The sequence below is a fragment of the Athalia rosae genome, chromosome 1 (genome assembly GCF_917208135.1).
Source record: "Athalia rosae chromosome 1, iyAthRosa1.1, whole genome shotgun sequence".
Taxonomy (NCBI): Eukaryota; Metazoa; Arthropoda; class Insecta; order Hymenoptera; family Athaliidae; genus Athalia; species Athalia rosae.
The window spans coordinates 5,117,052-5,135,555 of NC_064026.1; the positions used below are offsets into that span (position 1 = coordinate 5,117,052).

Here is an 18,504-nt window from a genome sequence, read left to right on the forward strand (position 1 = left end):
AGAGAGAGAGAGAGAGTCGGGGGTTGCGGAGCGGGAGGTACAGGTATACGGCTCGGGGTGTTCCTTTGAGGATGACTCGGCTCGCCGGCTCGCCAGCTTGGTCCTTCTCTGTATAGGTATATATAGCTACGTTCGTGCGGTATACGGCAGAGCGCGAGGGGTTGTTGCCAGCAGATATAATCAATACGCGCGGGGTTGCGCAAACAAGTTGGTACCCATACATGCGTACGTACGGAACGTACACGCCAGGTATATCACAGATACACGTATACGTAGACGGCACGTTCGCACACCCGTGATCCGTCGTGCATGCGTGACCCTAGAAGCTCCGTATACACCCCGAAGGAGGGAATTTCAGAACGTCTGTGTCGGTGCGCAGCCCGGCGTCGCGGGCTAGAGCTGTGAAACGGGGGATACTATCCGCGTTCAAGGCCGCGTCGAGAGTTACCGCCCGTTGATCTGTTCCGCTCTTACGTACGAATAAAGAGCTAGCCGGATACATATGTATAAGTACATATGTGCGATTGTATGCTTATTATGCCGAACTATGTATATTGCGAGGTATGTAAATATTCCCACGTTGATTAAGGTTGAGATTATTCGAGCTCTGATACAAACGTAACCCGTACGCGTCTCGCCGATTTACATCTGCAAACAAAAGTTTTCGCCTTTCGACGATATCTAGGCGCGATACGTACGTACATACGTATACGTATACGTACACCCGTTGAGTTTTAATCGCGCGCGACGACGTCGTCGTCGTTCGCACGAAGATACCTCGTGAGCGAGACTCGTCGAGTAAACACTTCGCGTCGTCGAATCGGCTCCGACGATTATCGATTGTCGCGTATTTCGTCCGAATATATACACGTATATACTTGAGATTATTGCCAAGTCATTAGTGGCGAAATATCGCTAATTACCGCGAGTATAATAATGGCACAACTTTTGCATTTTTTTGCCGTTGACACAAAACTTTTTTCCTCCGAATGACGAGGGGTTTTTCGATCCCCCGCGCGGCGGGTGTGTTTATTAAAAAAGAGAATCTCCTCGTAACAGCTGTGCGCGCTGCTCGCGGTACTAATCAGTAATTTATTATAATATACTCGAAGATAAAACGGTTTATTATCCGCAACTCGACGTTATGGTACTTCGTTTTATATTTTTTTTTTCTTCTTCTCGAACGTTCACACGCTCAAACGTACAGCGAGTATAGGTAATGCATGTATCTGTACTATACGTAGACGTTTATATTGAATCGGCTACGCGGTGGATGGCGTTCAAGGTCACACGTGACGCATCCGGTAATGAGAGATCTCTTGGATCGTTTTCATTCACTCGTGCATACAGCCGACTCATACTCTCGTAATACGGCGAGGGATTTAATCGACTACGTAACGCGCGTATAATTATATATATACGTGTACGCGTAATTATTCAGTTTTAGTTAATCGCGCGTGGTTAGTCATTCCGAAATTGATTGGACAGGATTCCTTTGAACTTTGTTCGGACGGCACCGGTTGTTCGAATGATATTCGAATTCAAACGAAGCTCGGACATCCCCTTCGTACGATCTTCTCGGTACGGTTCACATCGATCTGCGTTAATATATAAGATAAGAATAAACTTGACGTAGCACGCGCTATAAATAGACATATCGTAACGCCGAGAGATATGGAAAAAAAGAAATGAAAAAAAAAAAAAAAAAAAAGGAGACCCGAGATTCCGAAATGATGAACCTGTCGCGCTCGTCCGCGATCTTATTAGCATCCGGAATGACGAACACTGTCGCCCTTACGTAATCCATGCGCCCTGCGGTAACGAGTACGACTAACGGCAGCGTGTAACGCGACGCTGCGGAGCATGAAAAAAAAATAAGAGAATATAATATAAGAGGGTCTTTCCCCACATTCCAGTTTCTGCCTATGTAAACCTATTCCCATATCCTACGCAAGGATACATACGCGTTGCCCAGTCAACCATCCAACTCACGCTTTATCCCACACGTTACCATGTAGACGTATGTAAGTACCGTGTGTGGCGATACCGACTTGCAACTTCATATGCCACTTTGCAGCGTATCGTGGTACGTCCGCATCAACCGCCGCTTCCCGGTGTTTTTTTCTTTTTTTTATTATTTGTTTCATTCTTCTCGTTTTCAACGTACGCATCTCTACCTGTAGGAATAAAAATTATTCGATCGAATTTCGCTGGGTGTGAAAATTTTCCCATGAATTTTCCGGCGAGCGAGAGCGATTTTTTGGTAAAATTGAAGCCCCAGTTTTCTACACGCGTAGATCAGAGTGTCGCTTCTACGGTGCGGCTCTTCGTTCCACACGTTTAACACACCGCGTCGTTCACAACGAGAGTCGGGCAGGTCTTCTCCCTAATACCGACGCACGAACGGGCACAAAACCAGCATTCTTCCGTCCTTCTCTTTTCCTCCTTCTATTTTTCGGTTGCACTTGCAGAGCACCACCGGTATAGAGTGTGTTCGCCTCTGGTGAAACGCAGCGCGCGTTGCGCCGCGTAGCCTCTCATGCCTTGTGCCTCCAACTCCCAACTGGTTCGAGTCGCTCGAACGGGTCGGGTATTATTTTTTGCCTCGTTGTGCTTGAGTTGGTCGACCGGACGGTCGGTTCCCGGTCGCCTTCGGTCATGCCGCGGCAACGACGTCTGCAACGAAGAAGTGGTAGAAGAGGAGCGAAAAGAGGCGTAGAGGAAGAGGAAGAGGAAGACAGGAGCGAAGAGCGCGGCGGCTAGAAGGGAACGGAACGTTCGGTTCTCTCCGGGAAGGGCAGCGGCGATGAGGAGAGAGAGAGAGAAGGGTCTCGGCACTCGGGTCTGCGGAGGGTGAGGCGACGTAGCCCTCGTCGCGACGGAGGGAGTAACGAGTAGCTGCACAGCCACGGAGGGGAAATCTACTCTCTCGGTTTGCCGAGCGAACGTTGCGACGTCGGGTGGGGGGGACGCCCAGCGTCGGGGGTGGGGGTTAGAGAGTCCCGGTCGCCGCAGTAGTGTAGCGGCCTTTGACGTGGCTTGGTGTCCGAGTTGACGACGACGACGACGCGCTATACGCAAGAGAGCGAGTTTTTTAATTGACCCATTTACACATCGGGAATAATTTTTCATCCGACGCCGATTAACGTGGGCTCGTGTGATTCACGTTTAACGATAAACAAGTGGTGTGTGACCTGTGGCGTGGTTTTCATTTATGTAGTTATTAATTTTATCATCGTCGCCATAGTTATATTTCTACTATTATGTACTCGAATTTCATTGATTTCAAAACTGCTACTACTACTACTACTACTGGCACCACTACCATCGCCACTATCGCCAACAGGCTTACGTGATACAGTTTTAACTCACGAACGATAATCGACCGCAAAGCTCAGGATTTCAGTGCTGGATATTATTGGATAAAACGGAAGAGTTATTGTGCCGGATATAACGATCGTCGTAATCGTAATAGCAACGACGACGTCGTGCGATCCGAGATATGAATATTGCGCGTTCGATATTTCGGATTACGTTTATGTAATCGTTCGAAGGATATGGTTTCAAGTTTTGTGATAAACTCGTCAACTTAACGAGCACGATACACGATACATCGTTTCTTCGTTTCGCTCACTTTTCCTTTTTCTTCTTCTTACTGGTCGTCTCGTTTGCCTTTGGCAATTCGATAGTAGCCAACGAGAACAGCCATATTTGTTTAACACGTGTCGCACGCTGCAGAACGTAAAATAAGTGCGTGAAACCAAATCCGACCTTTGAAACAGGAGGTTTTATTTTTTCCATTCCTCCTCTCGACCGTCGCCTAACCCCGTCACCAGGCAAAGAACAAAGGATTTAATATCCCTCGTTTCTGTAACGGTGAATTACGTTTATTGTGAAATAATTATATTCACTCGATGAATCTACGCGTTACGTGCCCTTGAGATTTTTAGGGGTGTCGATATCAGAGTAAAAGGCACTCTGGAACAGATTTTTCATTTCTCTTTATTTCCTCATTTTTTTTTGAATCGTTGCTCCTCGCCATTACTGCTCAGTACCATGGCTTTCGAATAAAATCCAAAAGCAACACCCACGAACCCCATCGGTGTCGAATGCCCTTGCGATCGCGAGGGTTGTTTTCACGTACTGGCAGGTATTCAACGCCGCGACAACGAATGTTATAATAATATTGATAATAACAGTAATAACACCAACGAGAATAGTACCATTAAACGTGGTGACAGTTGATCGATATAATATAATATTTAAATAGTCTGTGGTTCGGTCCCCGAAGTGAAACGGGGGAAGGGAAACGAGCGGCAAGTGTGTGAAATGCGGTTTGTTAAAACCGTGTGTGAAATAATAATGTTAAAGTGTTCGTCGGTTGTTAATAATAAGCTGGAAGTATGCCACCGGTGCTAGGAGGTGCGGCGGCAATGGCGGTTCTGCCAGCTAGTCCGCAAACTGCTACGCAGGGAAATCATCAGCAGGGACAAACAACCCAGCTGCTTGGTGCCAATACGCAGTCCTCCCAACCACAGCTGCTTTATCAACCTTACAACTTGATGCCAGCCGGAGGAGGTAGCGCCGGACCAGGCCCAGGACCCAACCCGGGACAGGCGTATCAACATCACCACATCTCCTCCGTCCAACAGTCCAATTTTGTTCCCGATTCCACAAGCTCAACTGCCAACGCACTCGCCTTGTAAGTCGTTGTTTCACGCGTTTCTATCGAAGGTTGTTGGTTTTTTTTTTTTTTTTTTCCCCTGTAAGTTCTACTCTCATTATTCACCTGGAAGTAAATCTGGAAGGTGGAAGGATTTCCATCTCGCAACGAATGTATTTATGCCTGTGTCTGTACGAGTAACACTCGAGGAATTTACGACATAGTAAGTCTCAAGGTCGTCGTGTCATTGGCGGGTCGTAAAACGTGAGCAATGCCTACACTCTGCGCTACACTGGCGTCGTAGTGGAAGAGATCAACTCCGGATATCTGTGCATAGGTATGGTTTTGATATTTCTCGAAAAATTGGAGTCACCGCTGATTCGTTCTGGAATATCAAAGAAATCCGAATTCGTGACGAAACGTGTACTATTTCTGCCAACAACTCACGACCAGACCGAGAGGAATACGAAGACCCTGCCGTTGAGAAGAAGGTACAAAAGGTAACGATTTGAGGAATTCGAACCGAGTTAACAATGCAGTTAATCATGCCTGAGATTCGAAAAGCTCAGGAGGGTTAACCATGACCTGACCCGACCTGTCTCGCACCGCCCCGCCCCTTTTTTCCGGGATCACAGATATTCCCATGCATCTACTCAAACGTATAGGTACGTACGCGCGCACGCACAGGTATGTAGCGGTATTCGGGTGTGGGAGGCACGTAGAACGTTCGAAAATCGTCGCTTCTCTTTCCGCTGCTGCTGCTGCTGTTACATTGTGTAGAAAGAGATTCATTCCTCCCTCCCTCCTCCACCCTATTTTCCCCCGAATCTCGTCGCTCGCTTCTCCGCATTAACAAAGGCGAGCCGGGGGAGGCAAGGCCTTAGGACGACGTCGAAGGGCCGCCCATCCCCGAGACCTTCGTTCCCTTTGTTCGAGGACTCCGCGTCTACCTGAAGCCCTCGCTGGCCCTGCAGGGTCTCGGTTCGGCGCACAATGCTCCCTTCTGTGACTGATTGTGAGCGAGCCGGAGCCGGAGCGGGAGCGAGAGAGAAAAAGGGGGAAGAGAGTTGCAAGTTATAGCCATGGGACAAGTGTCCCTCTCTCCCCTCCCTACCGGTATGGAGCTCTTTCATCCCTGGCCCGAAAACACATTAGTCTAAAAAAACCCGATCGGAATACGGGAAAAAAAGAGAGTGAAAAAAAGTGGAACAAAAAGCAACGCGGTAGAGGCAAGAGAAAAGAATGAAAAAAGAAAAGAAAAAGGATGTACGTGTTGAAGGAAAACGGGGTACACCTTGAGCCGAAGAAAAACAAATGTCGAAAACTGGTCAAGTGAGAGGTATGGGACAAGTGTTGAGGAGGAGAAAAAGTACGTCGTAATTTAAAGGGATTACGAGCACAAATATTATTTGTTGAGATAAAAAAAAAAAAAAAAAGTATGACACAAAAGTATTTTTATCGTGGCTAGAAAGATTGTGAACTGCAGAGATTTGTTGTTTTTTTTGAATATTTTTATTCATTTATATTTTTCATCGAAGTTACGAAATCGTAATATCGGTGGTTCGATCTTCACTGACGCAAGGTCGCTCAAGGTTATTGGCAAATATCTTTGGCGGCAGAATTACGTTTGGTATTAATTTTGATTGAAAAATTCACAAAGATTATTGTTTGTAAATTGTTATTAGCATTGTTATCGAAGTTGAGAGGATTTAAAGAAATTTTTCAATCAATTATTTATTACGTGATGATTCAACCTTGTTATTTATTTGCCCAATACATCGAATATACATCGTGTGTATGGAAAGATGCGAAATGTTTTGTCATCGCGCGCATAATTCCCAACTATACTCACGTCCAATCGGATATTCGCTCATTCCGAGAGTCAACAACTCGTACATCGTTAACTGGCTTGTATAAAGCAATTAAACATAAATTCACTGCAGTCTGCAACCTATACCTATAGCACGATTATGTATCTCTTTGTTGTCCGTCTCGTTGCTCGTCGCAGATATAGAGATACGCACCGACGTATGTGTATATATCTCTTGTCTTCTTTTGCAATACGTATGACTTGCAAATGGAGATCAGCCGCGCCGACGCCATGTGCACTTATAATGTGTATCACAATTGTCAGCGTTTTACTATAAGTATAATTATTCAACACGGCGAAGACACCGAGAGGATCGCGTCGTCGGTTATTGCTACCGTGTCTTTTTATCCTTTTCAACTATGTGTATATGTATATGTGAATATATACGAGACTCGTTATTCGAGCTGGTTGATTTTCCTCGCATTCGTCTCTGCCATAAACTCCGATCTTTTCTCTTTTTATCTTCGTCCTCTTTATGCCCCATGGTTGAATCAGAGCCGGAAATATCTCTCCCCGCGAGAACCGCGCGACCGTAGTCTCATTCCCCTTAACCATCGAGGAGGCGCGAGAGGAGAGACGGCGATGCGAGGCAAAATTATCCCGGCTGCACACGTAGAACCGTGTGTGATCTTCGTGAAATAGTGGGCGTCAAAAAACTCGTAACGCTGCACTTGACGAGTCGCAAGGCCATCGTACTTTATATCGTTATCGCGCGACATCGTCCGTATTAAATCCACTTTTCCGACGATGCATTTCTGCTGATATTAATACCCTATGGAAATGTCGCAGCGGCAAAACGACCTGTTTTAAAACGCCGCGACGGTTCACTTAAAAATCTAGGTCAATGCAGAGTAGCTGCTGTCGTCGTCGTCGTCGTCGTCGTCTATGTACTTAATATTATACCACGTCGGTTAAAGTTATCATTTGATCACGTTGACGTGTATGTACACGCATATACGTACCACGTGTATAAACGTCCGCTGTATCAAACGTCTCCGTGATTGTATACGCTTAGAATGTCATGATATATACGCGTGAAAATCGCAACAAGAAAATTTTCGTTGTCACCGAAGAGAAAAAAAAGGATTTCTTTTTTTCTCGATCAAAATTGCAGGTTATCAGCGAATGTCTGAAATGATGTTTGTCTTACGCCTTCTGTCGCGTCATGTTTATTTTCTGTTTAAATATCTACATATCTACGGATCTCGCACTTTTGAATTCGGATCACGATCGTTTGCTCAGCTGTTACAGCATAGCCTGGGCGATCGTTGTTCGTTCGGTACATGGGTATATACATATATATTCATAAATGTGCGAATACGCGAATAATGAAAGAATAAACGATTCGTCGCCGAATGTATTTAATTGTCCTGCGTTGGGGCGAAGAGAAAGACGACGGCGATGATCGTATACTTATAACGCGTAGTGTACAATCGTCATTTAGAACTGCATTAAAATACCGACTTGTTTAAAATGCGATTGCTCGTGCGGGCACTGCTCGCGATAACTCTTGAACTATAGCCTTATCTCGCTTATCAGACACGTCCACAAATACCTTATCTCTCACTCGAGCCCGTTATCTGAATTTTTTCTTCTCTTTCAATCGCTCCGTGTATTACGGTCATGATACATTAAACGTATGTAGTACATATATATATATATATCTGTGCGACTGTTATTGAAAAAAACATCAGAAAAAACGAGAAAATGGTGGAAAAAAAAAAAAATAAAAATGTGTGTCATACGCCAACTTGTTGCCACCGTGCCACCCGCGGCAACGCCTAATTCTTCTTTGCGTCGTTAATTTTTTCTTTTTTACTTTTTATACACACGTGTTTCTCTTTTCCTCTCGTTTAATAATCGCGCGCCGTTACGTACCCTTATCGGAATCGTTATCGCGGGGACCCCCACTGAAGCCTGTAAATCGGGTGACAACAATTCTCGCTAATCCTCGTCAATTATCAGGCGCGATTGCGATACATTCTGTGCGAACCAGATAATCTATTCTTTTTATTTTTCATTTTGGCACCGCCACGTTTCCCTCCCGGTATAATAATTCAAGAATTTATGACGCCGCGAATTCGCTACAGATCTTATCCCGACCAGCTCCGCTCGTAGATTTACATGTATACTTGTGTACCGGGTGAAGATGATCCGTATCTACATAGGAAGGCGCCTCCCGGTGTAAAAGTTAGTTTCTACCCCACGCAAGAGCTGCGCCTGCACGCGTTAGCAAATGGACGGTTAATAGTCGAGCCGATTCGTTTGTTGGTTCGTTCGTTCGTTCGTTCGTTCTGGTTAATGCTCAAGATTTTCATCGTCCAAGGACATCTGATGCGAATCGTGAGTCACGCAGTCTAGATACATTACTCTGCGGTGTTATAATAATATACAGAAAGTCCGCAGGCCCCGAGTTTGTGTGCGCACACCGCGGGGACCGCAAAAATATTGCCTCCGTTAGCTCCGCTTGATTGAAAAAGGCGAAACGGTTGCGTTGGTCATTTACTCAGGTCGTCGTGTCGTGTAAATATAAAGTTGTGCGTTTACTACATCGCGCAACGATTGAAAACCTGCTTGAATTCATCAATGACCATTTTATTGCGTTTCATGTATACGTACGTACGTACGTACGTGTTACGCCTGTAATATCGTACGCGCTTCAAACTTCAAGGACAGATAAATTTGCGGCTCATATAAAATACTTGCAATAACGTTTACGCCCGCGCGTTTATCATTCCGTCTCCGTACACGAGCGGCATTCCGAAGAAGAGCAGCTAAATATACGTATACGTGAAATCTATACAACGGCAAGCGAACTAGATGCGAATTGCGTAACTTTGTCGCCTTTGAATTAACGCTTGCAGTACGAGGTTCACTGTACGGCAACTGGCACATAACGCCGTGACTGTAACACAGCCGTGTAATGTCAAATATGTAGAAGTGGTGCGATGCGTACAAATACGTACGCCTACATTCAAACGGGCAAATAGTTCGGATTTCTAATAGATAAATTACGCATATTGTTTGCATATGGTATTTTGGAATCTTGAACAAACATCAACGCTATCAACGCCGCCGATGTCGCATTACATCCTATTTACGCGTAACTGGGACGTTAGATTTCATCTCGTAAAGCGTATATTTGAGTACAAATACGGGCACAAGTATGGCCATATAAACCCGAATATCCAATGAACCAGCTGCTGCTTTGCCCGCCATAATATCGCAGGCTTCCCACTTCCCGCTGTACCTACGTCGCTCGCACCGCGAGGACATGGGGCCAGAAGGTTTTTATAGCTCTTACCGTGTAATCTGTGGGAAATTCTTTTTTTTTTTTTTTTTTTTTCTTTTCTTTCGCATTCGACGAACGTTTTATGCGTCAGCGTGAGATATCCGTAATAAAATCACCGAAATTTTCACTAGGAACCAAGAGGGAAAAAAAAGCGATTTGCTTAATAGGTCAATTCCACGTTAAATTACTATCTTTACACGGCCAGACGCAGAAGCGTGGAATTTTTACTTTGAAACTATTTTGAACGATCCTCGACATATTGCGTTCCATTATGACATTCCTTATACAAAGTCATGGACACAATTTTCCTCTCGTTTTATTTTCGTTCGAATACATTCGGTTATTTTCTCGTTTCTTTTTTCGTTATTTTGTGCGTCACCTTCTGTACGTGGGAGATAAAAAAAAAAAACCAGCTAATTCTGCGGTATAAGCTCGCGTTCTCGGATAACATACATTCAAGTTTGATCCCATTTCTTGTGCGCGGTGGATTTCCTTACGAAACCAAGTTTCCGGGAAGCTTCGAATCGCTCGGTTTAACGTCGACCGGAGAAACGTGACGTCAGATAAAACGTGGAACATACATACCTGTTCGCGGCACCCATACGCGCGTCTCTTCGGAATTTTATTGCCGGCACCGGAGCGAGTGGAATTTTTGTATATATGTACCCACCTATATGTACGAACGTCCATGTGTTGTGAAATATATATATTTTACGTATGCCAATAATCGTCACATTTGAAACGAGAGCCGAGCTGCTTGATACGTGGACTTCTGCACCCGCTATATCATAGTAATTAATTTTTCTATTCCCGTATCTTGGCTAATTGGTTAATTGCAGTTAACCGTGAGCTGAGAGCCTCTCAGATCGTAACTCGATAATTACTTCACGTACGTAGACACGTTATAATCGTAGAGGCTAGCTACGGGTTCTGAGAACTCTTAGTCGTCGTAAGTATATCGCGTTGCGCTCTTTATATACCGTCGTTTTATACCCGCGGGGATACCGCGCTCTCGGAATAAGATATGGGCATCCTCGTCGTAATCTAGTCAGGTTCCTATCTCACGACTTCGTATATTCCGCGCGCACCGCATATATACCCATTTAGAGATTCACTTTCCGCGTACGAACCGAAAAATAAAAAAAATACAAATAAAATTTATAATAAATGGATAACTGAAACCAAACAAATAACACCGCTCGTGCACATAATATTATCAACATCTGTGTTTGTATTAAATATTATACCCCAATCGTACAGCAGATGTATGTATATACGTACGTATACGTATATGATACCAAGGTGCCGCGCAGAGTCCATTGCTCGCTACTTATTCATATTACGATAATATATGGACAACGTGCGACGTTCTTGTGTTACTCATCAAACGATAATTATAATTCATTTTTTTTTTTTGCTTCTCTCTTTCTTCTTTTAGAATTTACGTTCACGTTTCTATTATACAAACTTAACTGTATTATATACGTGTATCGTATTGACATTACTCCGAGCCTACTTGTATCCTTGAACGCAACTTTCTCGAACTCTTTTCTTTAGGTTTTTTTTTTTTTTTTTTTTTCTTTTCACTTCATCGTTACTCGGGGCTAATATTTGTACACATTTGTACGCGGTAATCGAAAAATGTACAGTAATTCTGTTGTTGTGAACAACACTCCTTTGTCGATTTTAATCACCGGATAATTCACGTGAAATTGTATCAATTAGTTTACGGTTGCGTTGTTTTACGTGCAGTTACACAATAGAGGGATTCGAGTTTACAGCGGAGTTGATAGACAATTCGGTACTTGAAACGAAGCTAACCCAATTTCTCTTTCTTCTCTCTCTCTGTGATATCTTGTAGCGCTTGGTTGATTGGAAATATAAAGGGAGGGAAATAGGAAGTGGATTGCGAATCTATGAGAAACTCCGCGGCGTAAACTATATCCTCGCCAACTGAAACGCTGCAGGGATTTCAACCGACGATGATTTTGGATGGGCGTCCAACCGCGTCACGTATATCGTTTTTACGTACAACGAAAGATGCGTACGTGTACCATCTACGTCCGAAAGCCAATTCGCTGTTATTATATATAAATTCGTATTCCACATACTCGACTGCAATACGCGGTACGAGGATAGGACGTAGAGCCCAGGGCTGGTGGGCTGTCCCAGAAATTCTGACGCAGCCAATTTGTTCCCGATAGAATTATAATTATAATTAATGTTATTTTTGAAGCGGAAAACTTGATCGAAACTTTCTTTTTATAGTTTTTACGCAACAACTGTGCTGCTGCAGCGGCAGTAGTTGTGTAGCGAGATTGAAAAACGAGAACGTTTAATTTTCATGTAGATAAAAAAAAAGTGATCATGGGTGCAAAAAAAAAAAGAAGAAATATCAAAACCTGCACAACAGATGAACATCGTAATATGTATAATAATGAATAAATTATACAAATTCTACTTGGCGGACTCGTCATGCGATGAAATATTCATATCTCGAAGGAGTCGACCGGGTCGTTGGAGTACATGTGTGTGCGATGCGGAGGCGATAAATAGAATGAAAAAAAAAAAAAAAACTAAGACCATGTAGAAGCAGATTTCTTTTTTCTTCTCTTTTCTTTTTTTACCTCACAACTTTTGTATAATATGTTGTTGCTGAGAACGAGATAATCGAGAAACAGGTTGATGAGTTAACGAGGTAACGTTGCGGGCGCGCGAAATTAATGAGAAAAAATTGAAAGCACGCGAGCAAAAAAAGAGAAGAATACCTTTATATAATATGACATGACGAAGTAAGGAGGAGGATGTAGCGTAGGATCGCGGAGTTTTTAGATAATGGATAAGATTTGAACAAAAAAAAAAAAAAAAGAAGATCCCGATGAAAAGGATACACGGGAATATCTGCTTTAGTTACTCGAACAACTTCCATGGTCCAGGGAGCGGCGGTGGCGGTGCGCTAAAAAAAGACTGAGGAAAAAATGAATAAAGGTATCGAGAGAGTTCACGGGGATGGGGTTTGCGGATGGAATGAAAAGAAACAGACTCAGTCGGAGCCAAGATGGCGAGGACCAGACATGACGGGTCGGGTTAGTCGAGGGTCGTTCCTCACTCACGGATGATTACGCCCTTCCTACCTTTTTTCCCCCCTTTTCCACTCTCTACGTCGTCGCGCTGTTCCCATTATCCGGGTTTACGTTCTTTTGCAGCTCCGAAGAGAAAAGGAGGAAAAAAGACAATAAAAAAGAAAGAGAGAAGGGCGGAAAGCTTCTCCCCTCGCCGTTATAACTCGCCTCGTTTCCCCGAAGGTTTTTACCCCCTCGATTCCATTCGAGTTCCATTCACCGTTCGCAAAGCGACCGCCATAAGCCTCGTCATCAATCAATGATACGACCAAGAATGGATGGGAGGGGAAACGTAGTGTGTACATTTCTCGTACATCGTATATACCTTATGTAATATCGATCCGTAAACCACGACCGTTGAACCATATTTCTCTCGTTTTTTTTTTCTTTTTTTTTTTATTCTCATCTCACTTTAAATACATCCACCGACGTTTATCGACGTTGTTACTCATGGTATTTTTTTCCAGAATTCAAGACCGTCAGATTTGATTATCAGTCGATAAAATACGAAGACCTGCGGTATCAGCATCTAATTACATAACGATCACTGCGTATAAATTCTATACGTAAATTTCCTAGTAATTTGGCTGCGACGTACGATAAATCTGTTCTGAATCGTCTACTAATAGCGTTCCGCATTGCGTTATTTGTATCGCGCATACGTACATGTTTGTCTCCTAATATATACCAACGTGTAGTTGGTCGGGTGATAAGAGCCTGCTATAATCTCGTTCCTATGATTAATAAGCGCGCCCCCGCGCTCCGTACATGTGGCACACATACGTGCATCCACTCGCCTCTTATCTACTCGTTCATTAATCTCGTTGCGATGATGCATGTAAATATGTATCGGTATGTGTACACATGGTATACAAAAATCTAAAGTTATCTGGGTCACGGATCCATCGCCTCCCCGCGTTATACGCTACACCACACGTGACTACATAACGCGACGACTACGACAATTATTTACCGCGTATCTCATTAATAATAGAGAGTCAGCAAATTCATGCTAAAACCGGACGACCCGGGCGTCCCTGACACTTCTTACATATTATATCTGCCACGCGATCGTTCTTGGAACTATCTCTCGTCCCGCAAACACTCATTCTTCACGCTTGCACATTTTCAGATCGAAAATTCACCGATCGATCGAATCTTGTGATTTATTTGGTAATTTATTTATTTTTTTTTCATTTTTCTCAAAGGAGATACGAGAAAATCGATACTAAATGGAGTAGTAATCACGTTTCTTTTTTCCATTTCATAATGGGATTTTTCGAGCACCCGATCTTTCCGATACTTGGGGAACAAAACAGCTACTGCCATATGTGTATCAATAAGCTGTGTGGGACGACGCATCGTATGTAGATCTGTATAAATTTTATACATATATTTGCACGAGTTTAATCTGTTTGTAAATAGAAAGCGAGATGGAGATAGAAAGATGGAAAAATTATTATGCGAATGTCGCGCGGAATAATATTTTTGCAATTATACGATGACATTATACATACATGCATAGTCTTTATTTACACAGTGCGTTACATATGTATATATATATTTTATTATATGTGAAACACGAGTAGGGGTTAAGTATTTAAGCGTGTTCATATTTACGCATCGTATTCCAGCCTACAAAGGTTATCGGCAAAAACCCCTTCGCTATCAGTTCGATAAACGCGCTCGCCAAGTCGTCCACGTCCTCGGTTTTATAGGTAATACGATTATATACGGTACGAGAATGAATAGCGTTTACACAGAAAATCGCGGGAAACTCACGAGGAAAATCTGAAATTTTGCGATCTGCGTCTGCGACTGATCGGTTATTTTAATTTTATTCATTTTCCGCGGTGTCGAGTTACAAATTTCGATATGTAAAACCACGATATTACCGAGAAGAATTACAAACGTATTTTCCTGCCGTACATGATATTCAGTGTCGGTGACGTAATTAAATGAATGATTACCGGGAACGTTACGGATGATAAACACGTGTTGAGACATACCGCTGCATATGTCGACGAGTGAGGTGAAGTGTTCGGTGACGACGATATACATCGTAATACGTTTATCTTTGTCTCTCCGTCTATACCGGGTATATGTATACATGCGTGCACACGAGAGGAGAGAAGGGAGGAATTTCTAATGTGTCAATTATACACACCGGGTCTTTATCATCTTTCGTATATCGGCGACAATTCAATTACAACCGTTGATCACATTTCGGTTGAAAAATTTCACTGGAAATAGATAGGGGAAAAATTTACGACTCTCATTGTCCAACCGATCGTCGCGTGCAGTAGTACACGTACGTGCGACGTTCGATCGATCGATAATTTTGTAACCAGTACGAAATCACGTGAATTAATTTTTGTGTTGAATTTTTTAATTTCCAGAGAGCGACGTGAAGCGGAGCTTCGGGATATTGAAAAAAGGGAGAGAGAAAGACAAAGGGAATCAAGAATGGAACAAGACAGAATAGAGAAACAAAAAGCCGCGGAACAAGCTGTACATAAACATTTTGAGGAATCCCTAAGGCTCGCGGAACAAAAGGTGAGTGAGTTGATTAGATCTGAAATTATATTTTCGCTTCCAAAAATTTGCCAAGGTTTCTTCGCACTTGTTCGAAAATTGTTATGCGATATACAACGGACGTTGCGACGTCTATTATTATATACCCTCGATCGTAAACTGATTGTGAGTGACGCGGAGCAGCGAGTTCCGTTATTTGATTCGATTAAAGTTTGGGAAAACAGAATCTTCCGTCAGTCGATGGCTGCTGCCGCGAAGAAGTAACCCTCTGGGTTCCGTTATAGCTGCGAGGGTTGCTCTTGGCAGGTCGATAACACGAGTCAAACGCGAGCTGTGCAGAAGGGACTGAAATGCGGAAGGGAAGAAGAAGGGAGCGCAAGGGAAAATTAGGGAGAGGATTCCCCCTCGTCCTTACATTAATTCGTCGATTTGCCTTTGTACGATATAATTTAGCGATCGAAACATTTTCTGTCTCTCATTTTATGTATACCATAGTCGGCTGCACCTGCCCGCGCAGTCCGTCGTCTGACAGAAAACCGGTATATCCGCTCTCTCTCTGCGTATCCGGTATAAAAAATTCAGTCTATAACGTACAAATTATTTGCTTTTTTTGTTAGCTTCGCATTTTTTTTAGTCATCACTGCGTTGTACGACCGCAGCTTGACTCGTTCGGATTACGCACGTACACCGACGTTTCAAGAGATAAAAACTTTACCCACCTGGAGAACCTCGTACAAAATGTATAGAGATAATTGAATTTATTTTCTCGTCTGTATTACATTTTTTTATTTTTTTTTTATTTTTCTTTTTTTGTTTCAACGTTGTTTTTAATATCGAGTTTGTTGTGAATTGGGCGACAATCTTCCCTGTTATCTGGTAGTACCGACGGGACGCAGCTGGAACTAATCTTCTAGCGGAAGATGTGAGCCGTAAGTTTATCGTCGACCTGACGCACGTATCGCCCGGTATATAACGTGTAGCGTTGTGTAGCGTATGTATGTATACCGTACATTATTGCTCAGAGTTCTCTAACTCGGTGTATACACCACTTAAAGTGTGAGTCGTTCAACCAGGTCGATTAATCGCGTTTATTGGAGCACAACGCTATAACCGCCGCCATCTCGTAGTCGTGTCGTTGACTGAGAGTTTAAAAATTGAAAATAAAGTAATGAAAATTAGGAAAATAAACGAATTTAAGAGGATAAAAAAAAAATCGGATGAAATAAAATCAAATAAAGCAAGTGCGGCGGGTTATTCGAGGTGAGAAGGATGTGGGTCTATATAGCGAAATTTAATCTTCGCCGCCGGTGTGGTTCTTTCACTTTATCTTAATAATTATCTTTCATGTTTTATTTCTGTCGCGTTTCGTAAGCGGTTTACACGCGTTTGCTTGTGTGTATTATAAGTAGCGGTTGTTTGTACGTCCTGATGAATTTCTCGAAAAAAGAAACGGATATATGTATATCCCCCCTCCGATCGCGGCATGTGTATACATACATATATTAACGCCGCATATTCTACCAAAACGTGCGGAACTAACTTTTGACGATTGATTTATTCGATGCGGTTCGGACGAAGAGGAAGTCCGGAAGCAGGGGCCTTTTTCTCGTGAGAAGTTTTGAGATTGACGTACGGCTTTCGCCGCTCGACTTGGCTCGTCCAATTACCGGGGATCAAAGCTTTTGTGAAGTAATTTGAACGGGGGCAAATCTATACCTATGTATATACGTATCTACCGCGAGAGGCGGGAAGTTGAGCTATATAACGAGAAACTCTGAAAAGGGAGAGTTTATGGATGGAAAAGCGATGGAATCCCCTGCGCAGCGGCGATCACTCGTACGGGAACATCAAACGTAGTACAGTAGAGTTGGAATAACCAACTGGAGCGAGAAACTGGCTCCAATTCGATCGAAGGTCACAGGGACGCGAAAGGGAGGAAATTTTAGAATGAGATTGACCAAACTCGGGGTGGGTCAGAATTCTCTGGAGGATCGAACGCCGGATTAGATTGCGCCTGAGAATTCTCTAACCCTGGCCCCAAGGGCCGACAATAGATTATGGAGTAAGGCAACTCTGAACGCCTAGATTGCGCTATCCCTATCTATAACCTAGATTAGTCAGAGTATATAGAACTTTATGGACCCTTAAATCAAAAGCTCGTTCAACGTTAATTACATATTTATATTGTATACATTCTAGGATACTATGAACGATTGATTGGAGTCGTAGCTCAATTTAATCGATGGATTCCTATTTCTCAGGTCAAAATACGTAAGAAAAGTGTCATTCAATCGATTTTGGAAATACTTCATTTTTGGCCCAAAAATTGAAAAAATCCAAAGGGGTACCCCTTGGAATTTTGTCGATTTTGGGTCAAAAAAAAATATTTTATTTTATATGTTATTCGGACGTATTTTGACCTCAGGAATTCAAATCCACAAGTAAAATTGGTCTATCTATAAAATTGATCGAGTTATCGCCAATTTTTCACTTTTTTGAGCAGAAAAATCGAGATATCTCCATGGGAAAAATTCGTAGCTCAATTTGGACAACGGATTCGTGTTCCTGAGGTCAAAATACATAAGAAAAGTGCCATACGATCAATTTTAAAAAATAAAAATTTTTGGCCAAATTTTGAGATTTTTCCAAGGGGTACCCCTTACGATTTTTTCAAATTTTGGCCAAAATTTTTTATTTTTTAAAATTGATCGTATGGCACTTTTCTTATGTATTTTGACCTCAGGAACACGAATCCGTTGTCCAACTTGAGCTACGATTTTTTCCCTTCGAGATATCCTCAAATTTATGCCAAAAAACGCGAAAAAATAGGGATAACTCGGTCATTTTTGCAGATAGATCATTTTTTCCCTTGGTTTCGGATTCCTCAGCTCAAAATACATTAAGATAGACTAAAAAATCAATTTTTTATTTCTGACCCCGAAAAGCTGAAAATCGGCGATAACTCAGTTAATTTCATAGATAGATCAATTTTTCTTTCAGATTCGGATTTCTAAGGTCAAAA

General features: G+C 42.8%; 1 protein-coding gene across 4 annotated transcripts in view; it reads left to right on the top strand.

The window, feature by feature from the left end:
* Positions 1 to 18,504, top strand: part of LOC105684167 (probable JmjC domain-containing histone demethylation protein 2C) — a 175,132-nt gene that overhangs the window by 140,283 nt on the left and 16,345 nt on the right. For all 4 annotated transcript variants that reach the window (XM_048653575.1, XM_048653592.1, XM_048653585.1 and 1 more), the window contains one exon: positions 15,347 to 15,503. In XM_048653575.1, the coding sequence (XP_048509532.1) occupies positions 15,347 to 15,503 (157 nt within the window). The remainder of the gene's footprint in view (positions 1 to 15,346; positions 15,504 to 18,504) is intronic.